The 23777-nt window shown below is 42.4% G+C and overlaps 2 protein-coding genes across 10 annotated transcripts in view; both read right to left on the reverse strand.

Annotated features, from left to right (window-relative positions):
• Positions 1–10285, reverse strand: part of LEPROT — a 38880-nt gene extending 28595 nt beyond the window's left edge. For 2 of the 6 annotated variants that reach the window (XM_025212557.1, XM_025212554.1), the window contains exons 1-4: positions 10164–10285; positions 9994–10069; positions 7842–8028; positions 6580–6692 (exon numbers count right to left, since the gene is read on the reverse strand). In XM_025212557.1, coding sequence (XP_025068342.1) covers positions 6580–6692; positions 7842–8028; positions 9994–10069; positions 10164–10179 — 392 coding nt within the window. In that variant the 5' untranslated portion in view covers positions 10180–10285. Of the gene's footprint in view, positions 1–2515; positions 6693–7841; positions 8029–9993; positions 10070–10163 lie in introns of those variants that run through there. The other 4 variants (XM_025212553.1, XM_025212556.1, XM_025212552.1 and 1 more) reach the window with 4 other exon arrangements.
• Positions 10286–16381: 6096 nt separating this feature from the next.
• The window catches only part of DNAJC6 (DnaJ heat shock protein family (Hsp40) member C6), a 102911-nt gene continuing 95515 nt past the window's right edge, over positions 16382–23777 (reverse strand). For 3 of the 4 annotated variants that reach the window (XM_025212541.1, XM_006030876.3, XM_025212540.1), the window contains 2 exons: positions 19281–19457; positions 18178–18312 (listed from right to left, as the gene is read on the reverse strand). In XM_025212541.1, coding sequence (XP_025068326.1) covers positions 18211–18312; positions 19281–19457 — 279 coding nt within the window. In that variant the 3' untranslated portion in view covers positions 18178–18210. Of the gene's footprint in view, positions 18313–19280; positions 19458–23777 lie in introns of all 4 variants that reach the window. The other variant, XM_025212539.1, reaches the window with a different exon arrangement.

Consider the following 23777-nt stretch of genomic DNA (forward strand, 5'->3'; position numbering starts at 1 on the left):
TAGGAGCAAGTTCATCTCGCACTAGAATGAGACTTGGGAGGCCAGGGGGGGATGAACCAGTCAACTGGCTGTGCAATCAGACCCAAGACACGTGCTTTATTGAATCAGCTACCAATAAACTGCTTGGGTCTGGATGTAGTGAATAGGGAAAATGGTGTTGGCTAAGTCCAGGCAACAAATTCTACTTAATGAAGATATGGTCAATTAGCAGAGTCAAACAAGGTCAAAGGTGTATCTGAGCCTAGGTGATCCATTAGGCCAACGTGGTGAAAACACAGAGGTTTCTCCAGCCAACAGCCCACAAGACAACAACATGGTTTTAATTATGCAAGCAGACACTTATTAAAAGTTTAATCTGTAGCTGGGTTAAGTGGAGATGTCCATCAGTGCAAGTCCAGAACTTATGCCAGAGTCTGCAGCAAGATGCTTAAAACCAGAACCTCTGCGCCACCAGGCCACTGTAGTGTTAAGTAGTCAACTGGTGTTTGCCTAGCTGACAGACAGGTAAGAAACTAAAGTTTGAGCTTCAACAAATGATAGTCAGATTAAATACTTACCCTCAGTAGGACGGGGTAGGGTCAGGAGGTACCAAGACAAGTAATTTCAGATGCAACAGGAAGCATCAATGACAGCAATATTAAAATTGAAAAATCAAGTATGCAAAAACTAGGTGCTACATTTCAGATGAAAAAACTCAACCACCTCCATGTGTTTATGCAGCAAGGCATTGTCCCACTAAATCATTATGAACTATTAAGTCATGCATATATGCTATAATGCACAACATTAAAAACAAAGTAAGAGTGTAGTATATATGGTTTTCATGTATGGTTTGGCTAAGGCTTATAGTTCTCACTGGAACTTAATCTGTTCAAAGAAAATGTTTCAAAATAAACATTAAAAACCTCCATTATCATTCAGCCACTATTGGCCGAAAAGACCAAACAGCTGCCCTTTCACACCAACTACTGCCTACCAAAAACAGGATTACTTAAATAAATCATTCTTTCATTATGTTTTAAAAGCAACCAAATGAGGGGTTTAAAGGTCCACAGGTATGACATGCTCCTAATTATCCACCCTTTGGAGTTCAGAGACAGACAACAAAGGCATTCCAGATGGCAAAGTGCCACATGAAAAAAGGCAGTCCTGATTAGCTATTGAGAGATGACAAAAATTTAGATCTTTAAAGGCTATCAAAATGAAGGAAGAAGCCAGTGTAAAACTAATATAAAATCCTGGCTACATGACAGAGAACACTTTGACTACCTGCTGTCCACTGTGAATCCAAGGACAACAAGAGACTCAGCAAGCTCTTTCCTTGCACTGTGTATAGCCCAAAGACAGCAGTCAGAACCCTTCTTCTTTTAACAGGGTTTGCCTATATGGGGCTTCCATCACTTGGTAAGATCTGAAATCCCACTGAAGCTCTACTTCCCTGCAGCATGTTTTACAGGGTGTTTTCCATAGGTTGTCAGATGCCTAACAAGTGTTGAGCTGACACTAAACTTATTCACAATCAGTACACATATAGCCCGTGTGGACTTATTGATGAACCATCAAGTTCAAGTTCTGAGTGAAATTTCTCTCACACAAGACATTTATAAGGTTGTAACATGGTCCAACATGCAGCTGAAGACTCTGGCACTTGATGTACAGAGACTCCTAGCCACATGGGTCCTCTGGCACCAACAGCAGATTGGTGCTGAATACAGGCTCCATCCCTTATCTATTTATAGATAAGGATTTTCAGTGTGGGTTCTCAGAAGGGAAGTGTGGCTTGAAGAGAAGTCAGGCTTGAATGCTGACTGAAGTCTTTTCCGTATGGGGAAATATGTGCAAGGATATCTTCTGCATGAGTTCTTCAGTGGGTGTTGAGGTTACAGTCTTGAGTAAAGATTTTCCCTTGTGCCAAATATGTAGAGTTTTGTTCCAGCAGAGGTCTCCCAAGACTAGGAAAAAGCCTTGACAATAGCACCCCAGAATTTGCAATGAAGTTTAATTGCAGAAATGATTATATTTCTTATCTTCCAGGGTCAGTACATGCACCTCCAAGGACCTCAAAGCTGGCTCTGACAAATGCAAAACACCTGGCAAACACAATGCAAAAGGAGAAAACAGGAGTCCACCTTTGATGACCTAATGGCCTCTGGACCCGTCTGGTATTCAGTAATCATAAAATCTTAGGCACCCATAGATAGACAATCCCTATTTGTTCATCCTTAAAACTGGTTCACTGGTTAAGTGCTGCTAGGATGCATACAGAATCACTTCAAAACATATTCTAGTCTAGGTGGAAAGCATTACCATGCAACAGTAACTGCTCTTATCTGAATGAGATTATGGGCTCTAAACCTTGTTCCACCATACCTTGACCCCATAAACACTTACCACTACCGGTGCATTGGCTCCATCATAATGCAAACTATAGTGTTTCCCTTGCATTTAATAGAAAGGGAAACACAGTTAAAACATTCAAATCCAAACTAACAAAAGAAAGAGAAAAATTTCAGTATAAGTTACATTTAAGCAGTTTTTATTAGACAACTTGGAAAAAAACAGCATGTTTTAAATTACAAATGTTTTAATACTTCATGATTTCAGTTACCAGGCAATTATGGAAAATACAAATAGTGTTTACAAAAGTTACAAAAGCTGTGCTGTATTTTAAAAATACAGAAGAGGTGATTAGTCAACAGTAAAGATTTATACAATGTGATTTTTTTTTAACTGATTGCAAAATATATAGTGTTGTTTTTCTGTTAATGCCTTCTCCAAACTACAATAATCTTGAGGCTAAGGCACTTTGGATACATGTTCACTGTCATGTAGAAAAGCTATAAGAAGGATACTGTAGTAAATAAATGCTGACAGACAGTTACAGTGTGCCTGTTACTGCAGAATCTTGTGAACAGATACAGCTCCTTACAAATTAACTGAAGGCTACTTCTCCCCTCCTGTGGAAACTTAGCTGAAGATTCACTCAAACAAGTTTACCTTGTGGAGGCCAAAAGAAAATAGCAAGATTTAAGCTATACGTATTAATTTGAAATAACAACAAAATTTCAACTTGAAATGGAAAAAACTGATGATAACTGCCTGAAAATAAATATTAAATTTAATGCACTTAATTTTCAGGAGAAAAAAAATATTGCTTTTCTTTGTCAGTATGTATCTACCAATATGAGATGCACCCATCAGAACAGCATTCACAGGAAAAAAAAAAAAAAAGTCAAAGCTTAGAGCCATCTCTTCAGGACCAGTTTTTCTTTTCTTCCTTAAACATTTGTTACTGGTGCTAATTAACTGAAATCTGCTTGCTAACCTGGAGCTACTGCCTATTCCAAAAAAAAAAAATTTTTTTTTAATTTATTGCTTTCTCATTCTTTTATTCAAACTTAAATACAATTTTCTACACCGCCTCAAACAGGTTTTTTTGTAGCTCTAATTTGGTAAGCTATGCAATCGTTTAGTGCATCCCTGTCTTGTGTAAAAAACACCAAATTGTAAAACACCAAGTGTGAAATTTAAACCTTTAAATAAGCACTTACTTATTAAACTTTGCTTCACTGAATTTACTTGGATAGCAATGCTAAGTTTAGATACTTGGCAAGCTTGTGCACTTAGACTCCATTTTCAACTACACTTACTCAATAAATGGCACAGCGAAATGACAGCAGTTAATGATATACAAGATTTCTTCTTCAAAATCCAGGCAAAGCCCATCAACTGAGAATGACTTTGCAGCAAACATCTCAACCAGTTATTTGAACAGATAATTGTCCTAAATAATGCTTTAAACTACTCAGATTCTACATTAAAATCATGCATCAGTATGGTTAAAAAAAAGTTTACCTACAGGACGGCAGCCTTGATTTAAAAGGCAGGAATAAGAACATCTGATGACGTCTGACATCTTTGCAAATATTTTTCTGCTAAATATTATGCAGTAAAGACAAGAAATAACCATTTTGAAGAAGCCAGGAAAAGTAAAATTTGCTCAAAGGCAAGTACTTCACAATAACCATTTCAGACACACATTAGTCTGAAATTCAACAGCAACAGATGTTGCCTCCATTCCTCACTGCTACAGAAGCTTACATCAAATTGATCTCTCAACTTGCAAGATACAGTGACAGTTTGTTTAAACACAAAACACAACTGAAATATGGTAAACATTTTTTTCTATCAGTAAATTAATATTTTAGTGCACTGCATTAGTTGCGTTTCAAAATTATTTCAATTTACTTTTTCCCCACTGACAAAAAGATAAACTAAAAGATCCACCATTTCAGAAGACTAACATACTATGAGTTAGTTTTCAAACCCTGAATTAATGTGGAAATCCACAGGACTTCAGTTTGTAGGGCACCAGTTTTGGAAAAGCATATTCGGGATGTCAACACACACGTAAAGCAGAACAGCATTATCTTAAATCGGGATGCTCAACCTCCAGCCCGCAGACCAAATGCGGCCTGCAGAGCCTTGGAATCCAGTCTGCAGGGCTGCCAAGGGTTGGGAAATCTGGCAGCAGGGAAGCAGTGGCAGCTAATACTGCTACCCCTTCCCAATGCCAAAATCCCAAACCCTACTCGGTGGGTGGGAGCCAGGCCATGACCCTCCTCCTGCATGGCCAGATCGGGGCTTGGCCACACCCCCTTCCCTCTGCATGGCCAGGTTGGGACCAAGCCATGCCCCTTTCCTCTCACAGGGCCACATCCCCACTCCCTGCAGGACTAGTTTGGGGCCGAAGCATGCCTTCTTCCCTCCTGCCCAGCCAGGTCGAGGGCCAAGCCCAACCTCTCCCTACAGTGCGGCTGTCATGTCCCCTTCCCCCTGTGGGACTGGGCCAAATCCCCATCCACCACATGGCTAGATTGGGGCTGGGCTACCTCTCAGCCCTCTCCATAACCCATCAGCCACATCTGGCCCACAGAAGAACCAGGGTCCATCAGCTGCATCTGGCCCACAGAAGAACCAGGCACTGCCAATCTGGCCCACTGGACAAAAAGGTTGAGCACCACTGTCTTAGATTTTTATACCAAACTCTTTAAAATCAACAACTGTTCTCCACACTTTCACAGTTAGTCCTTAATGGGCAGACAACGTTTCCTTATGAACTAAGCTGTAAATATGCAGGCAGAGAAGTTACTCAGTCTCAATTTGCTACTAAAATATCTGCCCAACCTAACCATTCAGTTTCTTACTTCAAAGTGCAGAGGTCAATGTTTGCTAAGCCTATACTTGCATGACAGAATAAATTAGAGCAACTATTTCCTTGCACATTTTCAGAGGTACCAAACTATTTTATATTGGCTTTCTGAGGTTAGGTTTGTAGCAGAATAAACCTCCGCATAATTAAATGCTTCCTTTCCAATATGAAAGATTTGCTATCTCAGTGTCGTAGTAAAATTTGCTAATATAATAAGGTACAAATGGACAAATGCTTAATAAAATAACAGCATTTAAAAATATGCTATAACATTGGAATGCGATTACCTTTTCATACAAAAAACAGTTTGAGTAAATATATTTTTAAAGTGACAAGAACAAAGATACCAAATCCTACAGTTCCCACTGTATTATTGATCTCCAACTGGACTAATTAATTTCTTTATAATTCAGGCATTTCACACACAAGACTAGAGTTGTTCAATGCATACTAATTATACATTTCTTGATGCCAGTTCTTATATCTAATTTTTCAACAAATAAGAAATGTCAGTTCTTAACATGGTAAGAGGTATAAAAATATACTATTAGATTTGACACACCCCTCCCCCCACATCCACCAACAATTATTGGGAGAACAGGAATGAAAACTTTTTTTTTTTTTTTTTTTTAACCTTCATTTGTTGAACATTGAATAAAAATGGGGAAAAGGGGCAAGACCCAAGCTGATATTCCCTGACTTGCAGAAGTGGGCTGCTCAGTGTAACGTGTTACACAATGAACCTTAATGCCATGGAGAGCCCCAAAGCTTAGAGAAATGTGAAGGCAGCCCCCCTAAACAGGCATTGTTTTCCACCCCCCTCTCCTTACTGTGGATCAGGAAAGAGGGTTGACAATGGCCATTATGTAGATTTGACTTTGTCTGAATTCTTGAGACAACAAACTACTGAAAATTACAGCTATTTGTTCCATTCCTAGTCAAAGCCGAAGTCAATCAAGTCAGAGAAGCCATGTAACTAATAAGTATTTTGATTATGCTGTAAAAAATACCAGACATGTTGGCTGATTTCCAGCACATATCAACAGCACTACTATATTTAAAAATATTGTTAATAATGCATATATTGTGAAAATGAATAAAATGGTTCACATTATTATGTAAACATATCTGGGGACAGATTTAGCCATTATAGTTATAGCTTACTCTGTACATATTAAAAAAAAAAAAAGCTGTCAGAGGGCTCTTCCCCCTGTGGTTGACATAAAAGTATAAAAAGTGTATTATGTTCTGATAGTGCAAGGCTATGTGCATGCACACACATACATTCTGACATGCACAAAAACATATACACAATATGTACACACACACAATGTGCTCTGTTTAGCAGCAGCACAGTTATGTCCTACCACTGTTCCCAGCTGAAGTCATCTCCCCTACCAAACACAAGGAAGAAGCCTAGAATGGTAAGGAAAATTACTGCATTGCCAGCTAGGACAAGACCACAGGCTCCCCACATGATCTGAAACACAAGATAAAAAGAAAATAAGAAAAACCTGCATTGGTTAATCTGTATATACAGGTCTGTATTATTTGTATGCATTAGGTAAGCTAAATGAAATACTACATAAGAGTGCTAAAAGCATAATGTAAACTACAAGAAAAAAAAAAACTGGTTACATTATTTGATTAGCAACCACTGAAATGACTAGTGCAGTACTTATACATTTTTCCCTTATTAGTCAGCCTTTTTAACATACTAGCTATTAGAACAAAACAGACATCTTAAAGCAGAACCCTCTTGGTAAAGCAAACAAATAATATAATTCATTCTTAAAAGATTGCCATACTCAGTGCTCTCAACTATAAAATATTTCAACAAACAAATGCAAGGAATAACCATTAACCGTAATTTGCGATGTTAAAATTTCAATAGCTTGCTGGATCCAATCTCATACAATCTTACAAATACATTACCTTTTGGTCTATTTCTAGGGATGAGAGTACCCTCTTGTGGACATTTGTGATTTTGCCTACTGTCAAATCTAAAATATTTAATACAACATTTTATACAGGACCTCACACACAACTGTAGAAAATACTTTAGAAGGCTTAGGCAAAAACAAAGCATTGTAAAACAATATTAAAAGAAAACAGTGCATTAGGAGCCAAAAAGAAAAAAAAATTGTATGTGGAGGCAGCAAAAATGCTATCAGGTATGGAACAGAGAAGAATGCAGCTAGTGGGTGGATAAGGCAGGAGACAGCAAACGCACAGAATATTTTGAAAACAAGGCGAGCAGTTATAGGCCCATGGCCTATTTCATTAGGCAATAACACATTCTGATCACAGATGTTTGGGTCTCTCTAACTGTAGAAACAAGACATTTAAAAAGAATGAGGAAGTTGCAATAGGCAAGGCAGGAAGCAATACAAGCTGTTTATTAATTTCAGCAGAGCCACTATCAAAAATTCTGGTCAGATTCCAGATATAGCACTAGACAGACAAACTTAAAGATAATAAGGAATGAACATAGAAGCTTACAAACAAAAGTGACTCCAAGAACTGAGCTAAAGATACCATCATTTCAAGTAGGCTTGGATATAAAAGCCCATCAACAAATATGCAGTGGTTTTGTTTCTTAAAATGAGAACAAGTCAACAGAACTTACTACTTGAACACGTGCAAGGATGATAGGAAATCCAAAGGCAGAAACAACAATTCCAGTCGTGAAGAAATATGCCAGTTCTCTGCAGGCGCTACTGGCTGCATCCGTGTCATCGCTTATTCTTTTTGCAATGAAGTGAGGTATAGGACATATGATGTAAAATATCAAGACAAATAATGGCCAGTAGACCCTGTGGGAGAAAAAGCCCCCAATAAGAAAACAAAGTTACATTTCACACAGTAATCAAATCAGACAGACTACTTTATGTCTTCGAAGAGAAAACAAGACTTCCATAATTACAGTGGCCCTAATCCAACAGAGCCTTACACATACAAGTAGTCTACTGATTTAACTAAGGCAGTGATTCTCAACCAGGGTGCCGCAGCACCGTGGGGTTGCCATGAGATCCTTTAATGGTGCTGCGCAACATAAACACTATTAGCTTTGCACATGATCCACAAGATAAATCTAGTGATTTCAAACAGGAATCCATAGTGTCAAAAACTTTCTAACCTGCTGTGGTCTTTCTGTTTTTGGCAACACCACTGCTCTCCTGCTGTTCCATAGTCAAAAAATATGGCATTTTCTAAGGACTGCCTTGAGTCTAAAAAGATTTAAGAGGCATTGCACTAAGACTTTCAAATGCAAAGAATTAAGCGCGTGCATCTTTGTAAGATCAAGCCTGTATCTGTATCAAATAACTGAAATTAAATTAATTTCTTCTGATCATCAAAGATCAATGAATCTGTAAGCATGCTTGATGTTTCTCTGCAATCACTAACAGAAAAGTGTGTATTTATCACTCATTCTTAAATCTTAATCAAGTTTTCAAGTATGTTTATATAATCTTGCAATGCTAAATTTCTCAAATGGTGTTTATAATTACTCACATTTGATCATTAGTACAGTTTGTGCAAGTCAGATGCAAATTTCCTTCTTTTTTTCAGAGTCACGTTAGAGTTATATCAACAAAACACCAATTAAAAATAGTGCTAGAGATTTTTCGTAAAATTAAAGAGACTTAACAAAATTATATTGCATCTGGAGACTACGTGCATGCTCCAGTTTATTTTTGTTTCTTTTCTTCTTTTTTAAAGAAAAAAGTTTTATTCCATTCAATTTGGGGATTTTAATAAAAAATATTTAAGTGCCATATCCATATACAGGCAACCCCCGCTTAACGCTGTTTTGCTCAGTGCTATTTCACTATAATGCTTGCTTTGTATTGATACCTGATCCCACTTAGTGCTCAGTGAGTTTCGTTATAAACACTCATGGTCGCCATCTTGGTTCGTCAAAAACTTTTGATTTTTCTTAATGTTATTTCCACTTAAAAGCTCAGTCTTCCAGGAACCAATTAAAAGCACTAAGCAGGGGTTGCCTGTAGCATCGTTACCCAGAGTCGGTGCTCTAGGACAGTAGGATTTCGACACTTGAGAGTACGGAGTTAATCACATCACAGAGCCACCCAAAAATCCTATCTGTGCAAATACGGGGTTCCACACGTGGCGGATTTTCTTATAAAGGTGCCCTGGGCCCGTTTTGGATGGAGCGGCATAGGAAAAAAAAAAAGAAACAAGCAGACAATTAAATACCTTCTCGCTCAGTGGCATCAAGCACCGGGCCCAAGGAGCCGTTTCACACAGCCTGCGGGGATGAGGCAGGACTTGGGGGACTTGTGAGGAAAGGCTGAAAGAACTAGGGTTATCTAGCCTGGAGAAGAGAAGATTGAGGGGAGGCTTTGATGACAGCCTTCAAATACCTGGATTCCCTTGAGGATGCAGACAGTCGGGGGGCCATAGGGGGCAGGACTAGGCGCAGCGGCCTCATGCTTCAGCGGGGGAAATTGAGGGGGGACATCAGGAGAAACCTTCTGACTCGGAGCAGGGCCAGGCACTGGAACAGGCTCTGGAGAAGTTTTGGACTTTCCTCGCAAGTGCTCATTATTGTTGTCACTGACCTCCCTTGCAAGTGCTTAAGTTTTAGGCTCTCCTTCCTGGCAAGCGCAGAGTTAGGGTTAGAGCAGGGGGCTGCGCGAGGTGAGGTGAGGTGAGGTGAGCTGGGGCCGCCCCTCCCAGCCCTGCGACGGGCCCCGGCAGCCACGAGTGCTGCAGGGGGCGGGTGCGGGGGCGGGCGGCGGCGGCGCCGCGGTTACCTGTAGAGCTCCAAGGCGCAGCCCAGCATGAGGAAGGTCAGGCCGATGGCGCCGCTGAAGGACAACGCGACCAGGGCTGCGGGGCGAGAGGAGGAGGCGCTGTGAGCCCGAGCCCCGCTCCCCGCCGCTGCTCGAGGGAGCCGGGGAGAGGAGCAGGGCCGGGACTGTACCTTTCACCCCCGCCATGTTTCCGGGGGAAAGGGACTTTTCCGCGGCACCGGGCAGCGCGGGCTGAAGAAACGGCAGCGGCGGCACCAACGGCCACTTCCTGCTTCCGGCGCAAGCCCCGCCCCGCGTCACGTGGCCAGAGCCCCGCCCCACTGAGGGTGTGGTCGCGTTCCAGCCTCAGCGCGTCACAGCCTGTGCTGGGTGCCTTCGCCGAGCCGCGTGTCAGCGCCGCCGGCTCCTCGACAGCCCCTCTGGGGCGCCCTGCTGGCTCCGAGCAAGGGCTTGGGCCGGAAAGTTTTCCAATGCTCTTATTTTCCCGTGGGAAGTTTTCCATTTCTAAAAATGCGTGCATGGTTTCATAAAAACCGGGGATCCGGGTTGTAGCCGTATTGGTCTAGAGGAAAAGGCAATCAGGACTCGTGGTAGAGATGATCTCTTTTAGGACACCAACACGATTTTTTTGCCAAAAAAAAAACTTTAATTGCAAAACTTCTGGGCACCAGCACCCTTCATCAGGCGTCAGCGAAAAGGTGGTAAAAGTTCTCCTGGGTGGAAATGCGAGTTCGGGTTTCATAGGACTTTACAGAGGAGTCAACCGATGGAAAGAGGAGTCCTGTTTTATAAAACTCATCGGTAACAAGGAATGGGTACCAATATTCAGCAAGCTTGGCAGTTTCAAAGTTATAATGAATGTTTTTCAGGTGGTTATCCCTAGGAAGTGGGAGAGAGAGTAGGTGTATGTTTTATTGAGTTGTAAACAGGAGGGGAAATACGCTCCTATAATAATCCAAACCAAAAATCGAGTTCTGAATTCACTTCGTTGGCTGTGCAGGTCAAGGCACGGCCGATCGTGCGCAGTTCTTTGGGTGTGCTAAAATTAGTGTCAACAGTTTTCAGTGCCTTTGGGGTTTTTTCCCTTAAATTTAAACAAACAATGCTAGGGTAGTGCATGCTATTGTGCCGGGGTGGCAGCAGGGCACAGCAGGGGATGCAGAAAGCTGCCTGCTCCCAGCTCCCCGCTGCCTTGCCACACTTCCCCTGCAAGCAGGGCAGCCGTGAGGGGCACAACCCTGCACTGCTCCTATGCACGCAGGGTAAGTGTGGCAGGGGAGCTGGGAGCAGGCAGCTTTCTGCACCCCCTGCTGTGCCCTGCCGGCCGGGTGCCAATGCTCTGCAGAGGCAACGAGGGCAGCACAGAGGAGAGCATTGCCAGTGTGTGCTGCCCCCCCAGAGTCTAGGGCCGGGGCTGGGGCTGGCAGGCAGCTGGGGCCAGGGCCAGGGTGGAGAGGCAGCGGATGTTTGCAGCTGGCCCAGGTTCTGGGACAGCCACAGAACCCGGGGTGGGGGGCAAGGGGCAGTAGGGCTGGGAGGCAGGGGCTTTGGGTGGGGGGCAAGGGGCACAAGCGGGGCATCCTGCCCTGTACCCCCTGCCCTCATTTAGTTTTTCTGGCATGCCAGCACTCTGGCACCTTCCAAGGTAGGCATTGTGGGGATTTTCGGCACTCCTGCCAAAAAACGTTGCCTACCCCTGGTGTATTGTCTTTATGTTTTTACAAGCATTCCAATAATATTTTTTTTGCGATATATAAAGCTTTGAATTTGTTTGACTATAACATTTAAACCACATTCAGTGTGCTGTGTTTAGTTTTTTTCCTAATCAAACATGGGGTACTTTTTTAGTTTTGTTTACTAAATGTAGGTCAGATAAACATGCCAAATCAGATCGTGCTCTGTTTGGAGCACTCAAAACTTTCTGAAAAACCCACATCTCTGGCCTGGGCCCAGCCACTTTCACCAGTGCCCAGTCAGGGCCTATTTGATGTGCTGTGGGGTCACGGGCCCATCCTTTAAGGGAGGCCACTGGGGACACATCAGTTGATTACTTGGGACTAAGGTTGCCAACTCTGACTGGAGCTATTCCGGGAATTTTTTTTTCCCAACGTAACAATGCAGCGTCGAAATATCCTATTAAAATCTCCCAGATTGCTTTCACAAGTCACTAGGAGATCAATGCCAATTCCAGTAGATTCCTGGCCAGTCCAGGAGGGTTGGCAACCCTACTTGGGACAACTGAAAAGAAAACAGGAAGGGAGGTGACTGAGGTCATAGGTTAGTAACAAGGAATCCAGAAGGGGACACAGATCAGATCACATTGGACAGCACCCACTGCCCCCTGCATGAATCGAGAAAGCCTGTGGATGCCAACCCATGAAACTTTGGGGCTAGCCAGGGAGGCTGCAGCCAGAGGAACAGCATCAGGAGCAACAGCAGCATGGGCAGAGCTAGGATTTTGAAGAGGGGGAGCAGATGCCTTGTCCCCTATAAAACACCACCTGTTTTTCTGCAGTTAAAAATAAGTCAATAGCCCTAGTAATGGGAGTGGACCCTGGGCCGCATTATGCAGTTTAAGATTGAAACAAAAACCAATAGAGCTTCATTGGAATGAGTTAAACCCAGTGTAGTCTGCAGGGCTGTGAAAGAGGAGCTTCCTGACCAGGAGAGACCAGACAGCTGCAGGGCAGAACATGGGTGGGACATCCAGGCCACTAGAAAAAAGAAAGGGTGGTTAACACCTGTGGAAGGAAGAGTTAGGAAGGAAGCAGGTAGATTAGAATAATCCATGGAGTCGGTTGACACCCTCAAGCTGCTGCCTGACTGGAAATGCTGTCACCGCTCCCAGGCAGTTGGTGTTAATCTTTGGGTGGAGCAGGAATCAAACGGGGCAGGGGGTGCAAGTGCACTCCCCCATCCACCCCTGAGCAGTGGGATCTGTCCCACATCAGCCCTGCTCCCCAGTCCCTAGCTGTCATAGGGATCCTCCTTGCCATACATTTGCAAACACCAATTCACTGTGTATCCCCACCGCATCTTAGGACAATAGACTCTCCTTGCCAGAGGAAGTGAAGTACTTCCTTTTCTCTTAAATCTGCTGCCTGATGATTCCATCTAGGGTCCCCTAGTTCTTCTACTAGGAGTCATAGTTTCCTATTCATTTTTCTCCAGGCTGCCTGTGATTTCATAGATCTTTATCATATCCCCCACCCAGTCTAATTTCTGAGCTGAAGAGATCTAGTGCCTCCTCATGCAGAAGTTGTTCTGATCATCGTTGTTGCCCTCCTGTGTCCCTTTTCTAGTTCCAGTATACATCTGTTCTCATGGTCGACTGGTGCCACCTTAGTCGGGGTGGGGGGGGCAACAACATATCCTGCGAGCAACCAGTCAGCAATCTCGCTGACTGGGGGTCCCCCCACAGCCGATCGCGAAGCAGCCACGGCACTACTGCCTGCCCCCATCCCACTCCCCAGCTGGCGCTCGCAGGGGGACATCGGCACTCCTTCCTGCGCCCCCTGGCCATTGCCTGAGCAGCGAGTGCAGCTGGCTGGGGGTGCACCAGCGCTGTCAGGGGGTGCACTCCCTACACATCACCACTCTCTGTTCTGAAATCACTAGAACTGCATGCAGCATCCATAGTGAGAGCACACCAGGGACATAGGTAAGGGAATGATGATATTTTCCATTTCATTTTCAATTCCTTTTCTCATAATTCTTTCCGTTTTATTTGCCTAAACAATCATGGGATTAGAGGGAATGTCCCTTCATGGATTGAAAATTAGCTAGATGACAGGAAATAGAAAGTGGGACAAATAGTTTTTCATTGGAAGGAACTCCAGGAGGTCACCTACTGCAACCCTTCTCTCAAGACAAGATCAGCCCTGGTTTAACTATCTCTCTCAAGCAGCTGTCTAACCTGTACTTAAACTTTCAAGCATAGAGATTCCTCAACCTCTCTGCATGGCCTCTTCCAATGCTAACAATTTATTTAGCAATAGGAAAACATTTGAGGTCTAAAAAAACACTGTGGACAAGGGTGGTCCAGTGGTTTAGAATAGAGCCTGACTAAAGAAGTCTCATTAGGTTCAATAAGGACAAAGTGTAAAGTCCTGCACTTATGACTGAACAATCCCATGCACTGGTACAGGCTGGGGCCTGACTGGCTAAACAGCAGCTCTACAAAAAAGGACCTGCAGGGTTACTGTGGACAAGCTGAATATGAGCCAGTAATATGCCCTTATTGGAAAGAAGGCAAACTGGGCTGCATTAGTAGGAATGTTGCCAGCTGTTCGAGGGATGTGATTCTTCCCCTCTATTCAGCATGGGTGATGCCACATCTGGAGTACTGTGTCCAGTTTGGTTCCCTGCTACAGAAAGGATGTGAACAAATTGGAGAGAGTCCTGCAGAGGGCAACAAAAATGGTTAGAGGGCTGGGGCATATGATTTCTGAGAAGAAACTGAGGAAACAGCTAATTTAATGTGGCAAAGAGAAGACTGAGGGGGGACTTAATAACAGCCTTCAACTACCTGAACAGTGTTTCCAAACAGGATGGAGCTGGACTGTTCTCAGTGGTGGCAGATGACAGGACAAGGAGCAGTGATCTCAAGTTGCAGCAAGGGAAGTTTAGGTTAGATATTAGGAAAAAACTCTCTCACTAGGAGGGCAGTAAAACACTGGAACAGGCTACCTCGGGAAGTTGTAGAATTTCCATCCTTAGAGGTTTTTATGGCATGGCTAGACAAAGTCTTGGTTGAAATGATCTAGTTGTGGATAGTCCTGCTTTGAGCAGGGGGTTGGATTAGATGACCTCCTGAGGTTCCTTCCAAACCTAATTTTCTATGATTTTATGCTTTATTTAAATTAGATCTTTATTAGGCACTAGGAATGGTGGATTAAAATTAACAACAATTCTTTAATATGCTAAGCCTTTTTGAAGTAGCAAACAGTGGCAATAACTAAAGGCAAAGTAGGTAGCATCTGCAATAAGTACTACAACCATCACTGAATAAGTTAGACCTCTCCCAGGCCAGACAAAGCTAGTTGAAGACCTGCTTTTATATTCTGTTTGCTTTATGCAGTCCTTTTACAAGTCAGACACCGAGTTTTAAATACGTTTTTTTTTTTGGTTTTTGTTTTTTTTGTTTTTTTGGGGGGGGGGGGGGGGGGGCTCACTAGTTACCTGCTAAAAATCATAGCAAATTAAAAGAAAAGAAAAAGAGAAATGCAGGTCCTGATTTGAGACATACACACAGAGTATTGTAAGACAGTGGTCTTAAAAGGTACCCCTCAGAAAATACCAGCTCTTAGCTTTCACTTTTTCATGTTCAAGAAACGTAGAGCACTTCTTCTATTGTGGTCTTTAATGACTACTTTGCAACAGAGCAGAATATTTTTGATACTATGAATTCTTTGGGTTTCTTTGAAATCATGTTTCTACACCTATCAGTGCTAATATTATGCAGCTCCCTTAAAAAGACCACTGGTATAAATAGAAGAATTTGCAATTTAAGGCCAGTTTTGGACAAAGTGGGGTTTTTTTTTTCCCTTTAAAGTTACTACATAGAAGAGCGTTCTGTATGCAACACCCCCTTCCCCACCCCCACCCACACTTTTGCAAACATGCACTTATATTAGAGGTATTTTTGCCTTCCTAAATGTAAATGCCCAAGTAGCTTAGCCTCCTACTTCAGCTTGTTTGCTTTTAATGAAATATAACTCGAAGCATAAGACTCTTAGAAGCACAAGACTCTTAGAAGCGCCACTGTTCATTTGTTTCTCCAGCTAGCACGAGGCACTTTCAGGAATATATATTGCACTTTAGGGACAATAAAAAGCATACAGCTCAATCACTATGAAATCGTGCAGAAAACATTTCTATTTGACATCAGTAAATCCCCCACTACAGAAACATTTGCCGTTTTAAATCCTCCCCTCCCCCTCAAAACTCAGTTTAAAAAAATATCAGCCTGGGTATATATTCCCTCTTTACAAGCACAGAAAGGATACCCAAATTTATTAATTTGAGCTTTTTAATACATATATATACAAATGGTTTAGACCAGTCACATTTCATTGAGTATATACTATATTTACAAAAAAATATTACAATAATTTAGTCAAACAGTAAATCTGAACATTGATAAGCTCCGTCACTACCAGATGACAAGAAACATTTTATAGTTAACTAATTCTGAGATACATATGTCCTAATACTTTCATGCATCCATAAAAACATTGGGAATGGTAAATAATCAAAATTTAGTTGGGTAGGATTCCTTCTGCTAGATTATATAAAGTTTAATGAAGGTTTGTATTGTGTGGACATTTGAGTTCTCCAGAGCCATTTGCCATGACAGACTTGATACAAAGCCAGTGTCATTTTCATCATATATTTAAAAAAAAAAAAAAAAAAAAAAAAAAAATGTACGTTACATGAATGAGATCTTTTATTATATAGGCATAGGTCACAAGATCTACAAACGCGAATGAGAAACAAAGTAAATCAACAAGTCACAGGAACATGATTCACATTCCAATTATCTTTTAAATAAGACAAGCACATACTGGATCAAAACATTTCATAATATGTTAGTAAATAACATCCAGTTTGTTACTGTTATCTTGAACATCTGAAGGTCTTTTATATAAAATTGAGACCTGTTTGGTGGTGTCGCATTGTCAGTTAACAGTAATAAATAATGGACCAATACAACAAAAAGATGACTTCATACAGAAAGCAGTGTACTCCGACATGCTGTCTTTGCAGTAAAAGTTTTGCCACTAGAAAATTAAAATGTAGGTTTCATAAACAAAGAGTGGATTGTCTTTAAAAACACACATTTTACAGAGATTTTCACACCAGATATAGACCCTTCTTGTTACTGAATCAATATTGAAGGAAGCCTTGCTGCCCATCCTCTGCATAAACCGCACTGTCAAAGTTAAAGCAGATACGAAGCACTGGTTTAAAACAAACAAACAAACAATCAAACCGTTGTTTTAGTTGCTCTACAAGGGGAGAAAATAAGAGATCCTAGGTGAAAGCATAAAATTGGTCTTGTAACGAGGTTACAAGACTTCTACTTTAAATCACAGATGCCTCTCGAAGTTATTGCTTTGGACCAATACAGCTTTAAAAATTAGCAGATGTCACTCTCAGTAGCTCAAGGACCAGACAAATTCCACACGGACCTGGACGACCTCGCACGCTAGGGTCTTACCAAACAAAGCTGTAACAGAAATGTAACCAGTCAAGAGCTTTTGCCCAAGTGCTCTGGAAAACTTTGAACAGTTGGCTGGATTGAATAAAACCAGAGGGATGTACATGGATTAAGAGTCTTAACATTCACAGAGGAAACCAACTAATCTAGGAATTTCCTAGAGCACCATGACTGACACTTTATTTAAAATATTAAGTGCATCTTAGAAAGTGCAGTGCACATTCACTTTTACAGGTGTGGAATCCTCTTCTGCGCATACTCAATTCACTATTTCCCAAACAAGACGTTTTGAGCTTATTCAGACAAGGACAATGTCAAATACTTGCTTGTCTAATTCGAATTACTCAATGCTATAGCCATTTTGCTGCCTTGTTGTAGTTCTAATATGAAGTTTAGCACAGTACTATGCTTTAAACAGCCATAAGTTGCCATAGTGTTATCCAGTGCTCAGCCCTGCTTTATTCAAGGATAATCATACAAGCAGTTAGAGATGCACTTTGAAGCAAATCATTGGATTGGAGCAATTAAGTTTGGAAAATCTCTATTCCAAAATCTGAGCCGACAGTTGGATCCTTATCCTTGTTAAGTGGGCCCAATTGCACTGTTGTCTTTCAAATCATCTAAGATACAGCTGACTTTTTCATTTTACATGTCTGAAACAGGACAATTCCACCTTCCCTCCCACCCCAAAAAACATTCCTCCCTTCACCCTAACCTTATTCTAAAAAGAAAAACCCTGGGTTTTAGAAGAAACTGTAGCTATGTGACTCCCATTAGGAATCGTGGCAAGAATTCCTCTGTGCTTTCAGGATTCTCATTACAATTATGAGGAAACCTCAGTTTTGTTCTCCCTGATAAGTATTAGGCTCACAGGTTATTCTCTCAGCTTCAGAATTTTCAGCCTGAATTTGGTTTATCTGTGAAAATCTCAAGAGTTGTGACAAGAGACTATACAAGCATTAGCACAGATCCGCAGCAGAGACTGAGACAGTATCTCAATACAGGGGTTTTTGACCCTGGTTTTCAAATTCTGACCAGGCATCATTAAGCTCCATGAATATCATCTTTGCATACTGTTCATATGGCTGCCCTGTAGCCTAGAAGACAAACAAAATAGTAAGTAAGACACAAACTGTATGTACAATCGTCATTTAAGCCAACTTGTTTAAGCAGTTAGCCATTTACTTAAATACCTGAAGAGCTGCTCTTTGAAGAGAACTGCCCGCCTTTATGAGATGGCTCTCCATCTACAACTGAACAAGTTTTGTGGCCTTTCAGCTTCTCTACAGCCTTTCAGCATACTAAGGTTCCTCAGAGCAAAGAGCCCTGCACCCCCAAGGAAAGAATGTGGGTTTTAAGCTTCAAGTTTGAGCAAGGTTGCTAAACTGGCCTCTCTTATATGCAAGAATAGAAGCAGCAGCCTTGTCCTCGAAGCCTCACTTCGAAGATGGGCGTGTGAACTGCAATCTGCCCCATCTCAACCCTATTGCTGTAAGCCCAATGTTGGAGGAAACCTCCAAGCTTCTGTGCTCTCAAAACAGGAAGCATAACCTCTCTAGCTTTTACAGGCTGCCAGCACGAGTGCAACGTGGCAAATTTGAACCTCATGTCTACTGTCAGACTGACAGCTTGGGCTGAGATCCTTCCCATTTAGAGAAGAGAAAAGAAATCCCTTAAACAAGTTCCTCCAACATAATTTCCATCATAAATTAATGCTTCGAGGCAGTATGATAAATGCTAATAATATAGACAAAGTCAGGTACATTATCAGATCATTTGGCTTAAAGTAAGAATGAACCAGAGCCTTACGTATGAACACTCTCACATCTTGAAAAAGTTTGTACCCAGTATGAACTGGGGGGGGGGGGGGGAGAGGGAGGCCACATGAGGAGGTTCATTTAAAAGGGGTTAGCCTTTCAAGAGTTAAGATTCAGTCAAATTGCATAAGTTTTGTTACTGAATGGTTTGCATTAGTTAAGCATTAACATCTTATGCTAATCTTTCATTTGCAATTGGTTATCATGTGAAAGTTTTAGACAGAAACAGAAAAAACAAACATACTTACTTTGTCGGGATGAACAACAAGCACTGCCCTCCGATAGATCTTTTTCACTTGTTCTGGAGTTACAAGATCTGCCATGCTAACAGGTTTCCATTTAGTCTCCCCAGCCCATAAGACTGTGTGCATTGTAGACAGCAGGGCTCTTATGTTTCTCTCTTTCCCCTCAATCCATTCTAAAATCTGGCAGGGGGAAGGAGGAGGAATTAAACACACACGCAAAGAGGGATTTCTCAACAAAACATAAAGCTGGTAAATCATAAGTTAGATACTGAAGCTGTAAATACTCCTTTCCACCCTCCACTCTTTCTGTAGAAATCAAGAGTTTCCTAGCATCTCTTCCACACTTGCCTCCAGGTTTTAGGAAATGTTGGAGGCACAATCTTACTAAAAGTAGTCCCATCACAGCATAAAAGGCAGAGTTACATTTTTATAATAAAACAGAGGTGACTGGAAGCCTTAACATCTTTTAAAGTTTGAGGAAACCAGGGGATTAAGTCTTACTTATCCATTTTTTGATGGATGGAGTGATTTTCTGAACATGTTTATAACCCCCACCTATATCAAAAGCATCATTGTTTATAATTTACCTGACAAATCGGATTTTTGAACTCAAGCATGTCAGGATCTTCAGGGTCAGGGCAGTCCATTAGGGCAGCCTTACCATGTTAAGCCCAAAGGCTGCTTGCAGATGTTTAAAAAAAAAAAACAAACACACACCCCCCACCCCCCCAAAAAAAACCAACCAACCACAACAACCCTGGGCTTTACCAGGAGCAGCAGCAGCACATTACTTCAACCCAGCTCTGCAGCATCTCAGCTGGGTTGAAGTACTGCAGGCACTCAAATAGATTTGTGACAATTCAGTGCACGATGATATAATTTTTTGCCATCAGGTTAAGAAAAGATATTGCTATATTTTAGCATGCTAGTTTACATGGGAAATGCAACAACATGACTTTCAGAAGTCAGATCATAAATCAATATAACCAGTGTTGGTTCCCACCCTTGCCCCATTCCATTCGTCTTCTGTTCTACTTTATTCCTCCTTTTCTAGATGGAAATTGAGATATGTATTTTTTAGTCTTTCTTCCAACATACCTCTCTTACAGTTGGTACCTCCAGGAACAGATTCTACTGGATAACAGCCCAAGAGGCAAATAGCCCAGGCCAGAAGAAGTTGACAGATGCTTACAACTCAAACTGTTGCTAGAATCAGTTCTTTGGTGTTAGAAACTCAGCTTTAGTGACAGTGAGACTAGATTTAGGCAGGACATGGAGGACCTGCCTAGTGCCTACTACTGCTTTGATCATGATAGGGAATACTGTAGCAAAGTGGGTGATGCCAACACTATGTACTGAAGCAGAAGTAATGCAACTTCCTAGTGCTACCCACCAATAAGCTTACAGGTTCACCACCACACTAGCACGTTTCTGGCGGACAGCATGGGCAGCATGCACTTCACAACTCCGTCATAAAACAGTACAGAAAAAACAAATAAAGGCTTCATTCCAAGAAACTTGCAATTCAAGGCTAAAACAAGAGGCAGATGAACACAGGGAGACCAGAAAACAAAGTGTGATAGGCATCCATGCCAACATCACCCATAAGGGTAGTATGAAGCCTAGGTTCAATGGTGGTTTTAGGTGGAGGTCTTCATTCAGTAGTTTTCTAGTATATTAAATCAGACTGGAAAGTTATTGGATGAAAAAAAATATATTTTACCACTTCTGTCCTAGCCAGGATAAGAGTTGGATTAACTACATGGACAAGAATAAACACCATTAGTCCCTAGAGCATCCATGTAACTCTTGATTGGACACAGATCTTTTATAGCGCGCTGGCATTTTGCCTCCACTTTGAAAAAAAGAGACTGCACAGGTTCAAGTCCAGATGTGTGGCAACGAAGTCAGACCATGCACAAAGGCAATCTTCTTCTTAATCCTAACATGCTGTCAGTTCCAGGATGGACTTTTCCGTTTTTTGTAGGCAAATAGGTAGGAATTACCATACCTTCAATATCTTCAACAATGACCTGGAAGATGGCATTGAGTGCACCCTCAACAAGCTTGCAGATGACACCAAGCTGGGGGAGTAGTAGATATGCTGGAGAGTAGGGCTAGGATTCAGAGAGACCTCAATAAATTGGAGGATTGGAACAAAAGAAATCTCATGAGATTCAAGAATGACAAGTCCTGCACTTAGGACAGAGCAATCCCACATGCACTAGTACAGGTTGGGGACTAACCGGCTAAGCAGCAGCTCCGTAGAAAAGGACCTGGGAGTTACAGTGGACAGTAAGCTGAATATGAGCAACCAGTGTGCTCTTGTTGCAAAGGTTAGTGACATACTGGGCTGCATTAGTAGGAGCAATGCCAGCAGATCAAGGGAAGTGATTCTTCTCCCCTATTCAGAGTACTGTGTCCAGATTTGGGCCCCCCACTACAAAAGGATATGGAAAAATTGGAGAGAGTCCAGTGGAAGGCAACAAAAATGGTTAGGGGGCTGGAATGTGACTTATGCACTGAGGGAACTGGGCTTATTTAGTCTAGAGAAGAGAAGAAGACAGAGGGGGGATTTAATAGCAGCCTTCAGCTACCTGAAGGGTGGTTCCAAAAAGCTGGACCAGGGGTAGGCAACCCCCGGCTGCCAGAGCATGACATGTGAAGGCATTTTGCTTGGCACACACGCCTTGGGGCAGACAGCAGGGAAAGGGTCTGGGGCTGCACTGCCACAATAAGGATCGGGCCCCTCACGGCTCCCATGCCGTCTGCCCCTGGCATGACAACAACATCTTACAAGTTGATGTTGCAGGTATTTTTGGCACTGTGCCCAAAAAATGTTGCCAACCCCTGAGCTAGACTGTTCTCAGTGGTGGCAAATGACAGACCAAGGAGCAATGATCTCACGTTGTGGCAAGGGAAATTTACATTAGGTATTAGGAAAAAAACCCCAAAAAACAAAAACAAAAAAAAAACAAAAAAAAACAAAAAAAAAAATCAGCAGGAGGGTAGCAAAGCACTGGAACAGACTACCCAGAGAGGTGGTAGAATCTCCATCCTTGGAGGTCTTTAAGACTCAGCTAGACAAACCTTGGCTGGGATAATCTAGTTGGGAATGGTCCTGCTTTGAGAAGGGGGTTTGACTAGATGACCTCCTGAGGTCCCTTCCAACCCTAACTTTCTATGATTCTATACCTATTAAAAAGCTACCCAACTCCAGTCTCAGCACAGATATACAAGTTTATGACTACTTTCCTAGATACTGTATTCTAGTAGTGGAATCAAAGGCAAGACCAGGGAAGTGGAGCCATGGTGCTCCATAATTCAGAAGAGTAAGAGCAGCCACTTCTGGGAGCATGACCCTTCAAAGAATTTCATAGATTTCATAAGACATTAGGCCTGGAAGGGACCTCAGAAGATCATCGAGTCCAGCCCCCTGCCTGAAGGGCAGGAAGTCAGCTGGGGTCATAGGATCCCAGCAAGATAAGCATCCAATTTACTCTTGAAGGTGTTCAATGTAGGTGCTTCAACCAGCTCCTATGGCAAGCTATTCCAGACCTTGGGGGCTCGGACAGTAAAGAAGTTATTCCTTATGTCCAGCCTGAAATGGGTAGGCTAAAGAGCCCCATGGCTTTCAGCTTGTTGTCGTAAGGTCTGTTTTCCTGACCTCTGATCATGCACGTGGCTCTTCTCTGGACTCTCTCAAGCTTCTCCATATCCTTTTTGAATTGTGGAGCCCAAAACTGGATGCAGTACTCCAGCTGTGGCCTCACCAAGGCCGAGTACAAGGGGAGAATGATGTTCCAGGATTTGCTTGAGAAGCATCTAAGGATGCAAGCCAGCATTTTGGTTGCTTTACTAGCCGCAGCATCGCATTGCAGGCTCATGTTCATCTTATGGTCAACGATGACCCCCCAGTCTCTTTCTTCTGTAGTGCTAGCCAGCGTAGGACTGACAAGCCTATAAGGATGCTGCAGGTTTTTCCTCCCAAGGTGGAGAACCTTGCACTTTTCAGTGTTAAATACCATCAGGTTCTCATCCGCCCATCTGCTGAGCCTGTCCAGATCAGCCTGGATCGTCCCCGTCTTCTGGTGCGGATGCTTTGCCCCAAAGTTTGGTGTCATCGGCAAACTTGGCCAGTCTGCTTCTGACTCCAATGTCCACATCATTAATGAAGATGTTGAACAATGTGGGTCCAAGGACAGAGCCTTGGGGGACCCCACTGGTCACAGGGCACCATGATGATTGACTTCCATCAATTACTACCCTCTGGGTCTGACAATGGAGCCAATTTCCCAGCCAGCAGACCATGGTGGACCCAAAGCCACAACTGGCTACTTTGGCCAAGAGGTGATCGTGGGATACCAGATCGAAGGCTTTTTTGAAGTCAAGATATATGACACATAACATCAATCTCCTCTCCCTTGTCCAGCTGATAGGTCACCTGGTCGTACAAGGAAATGAGATTGGTCAAGCAAGACCTACCCGCAACAAACCCGT

This window comes from Alligator sinensis, unplaced genomic scaffold (assembly GCF_000455745.1).
Source record: "Alligator sinensis unplaced genomic scaffold, ASM45574v1 scaffold982_1, whole genome shotgun sequence".
NCBI classification, from domain to species: domain Eukaryota; kingdom Metazoa; phylum Chordata; order Crocodylia; family Alligatoridae; genus Alligator; species Alligator sinensis.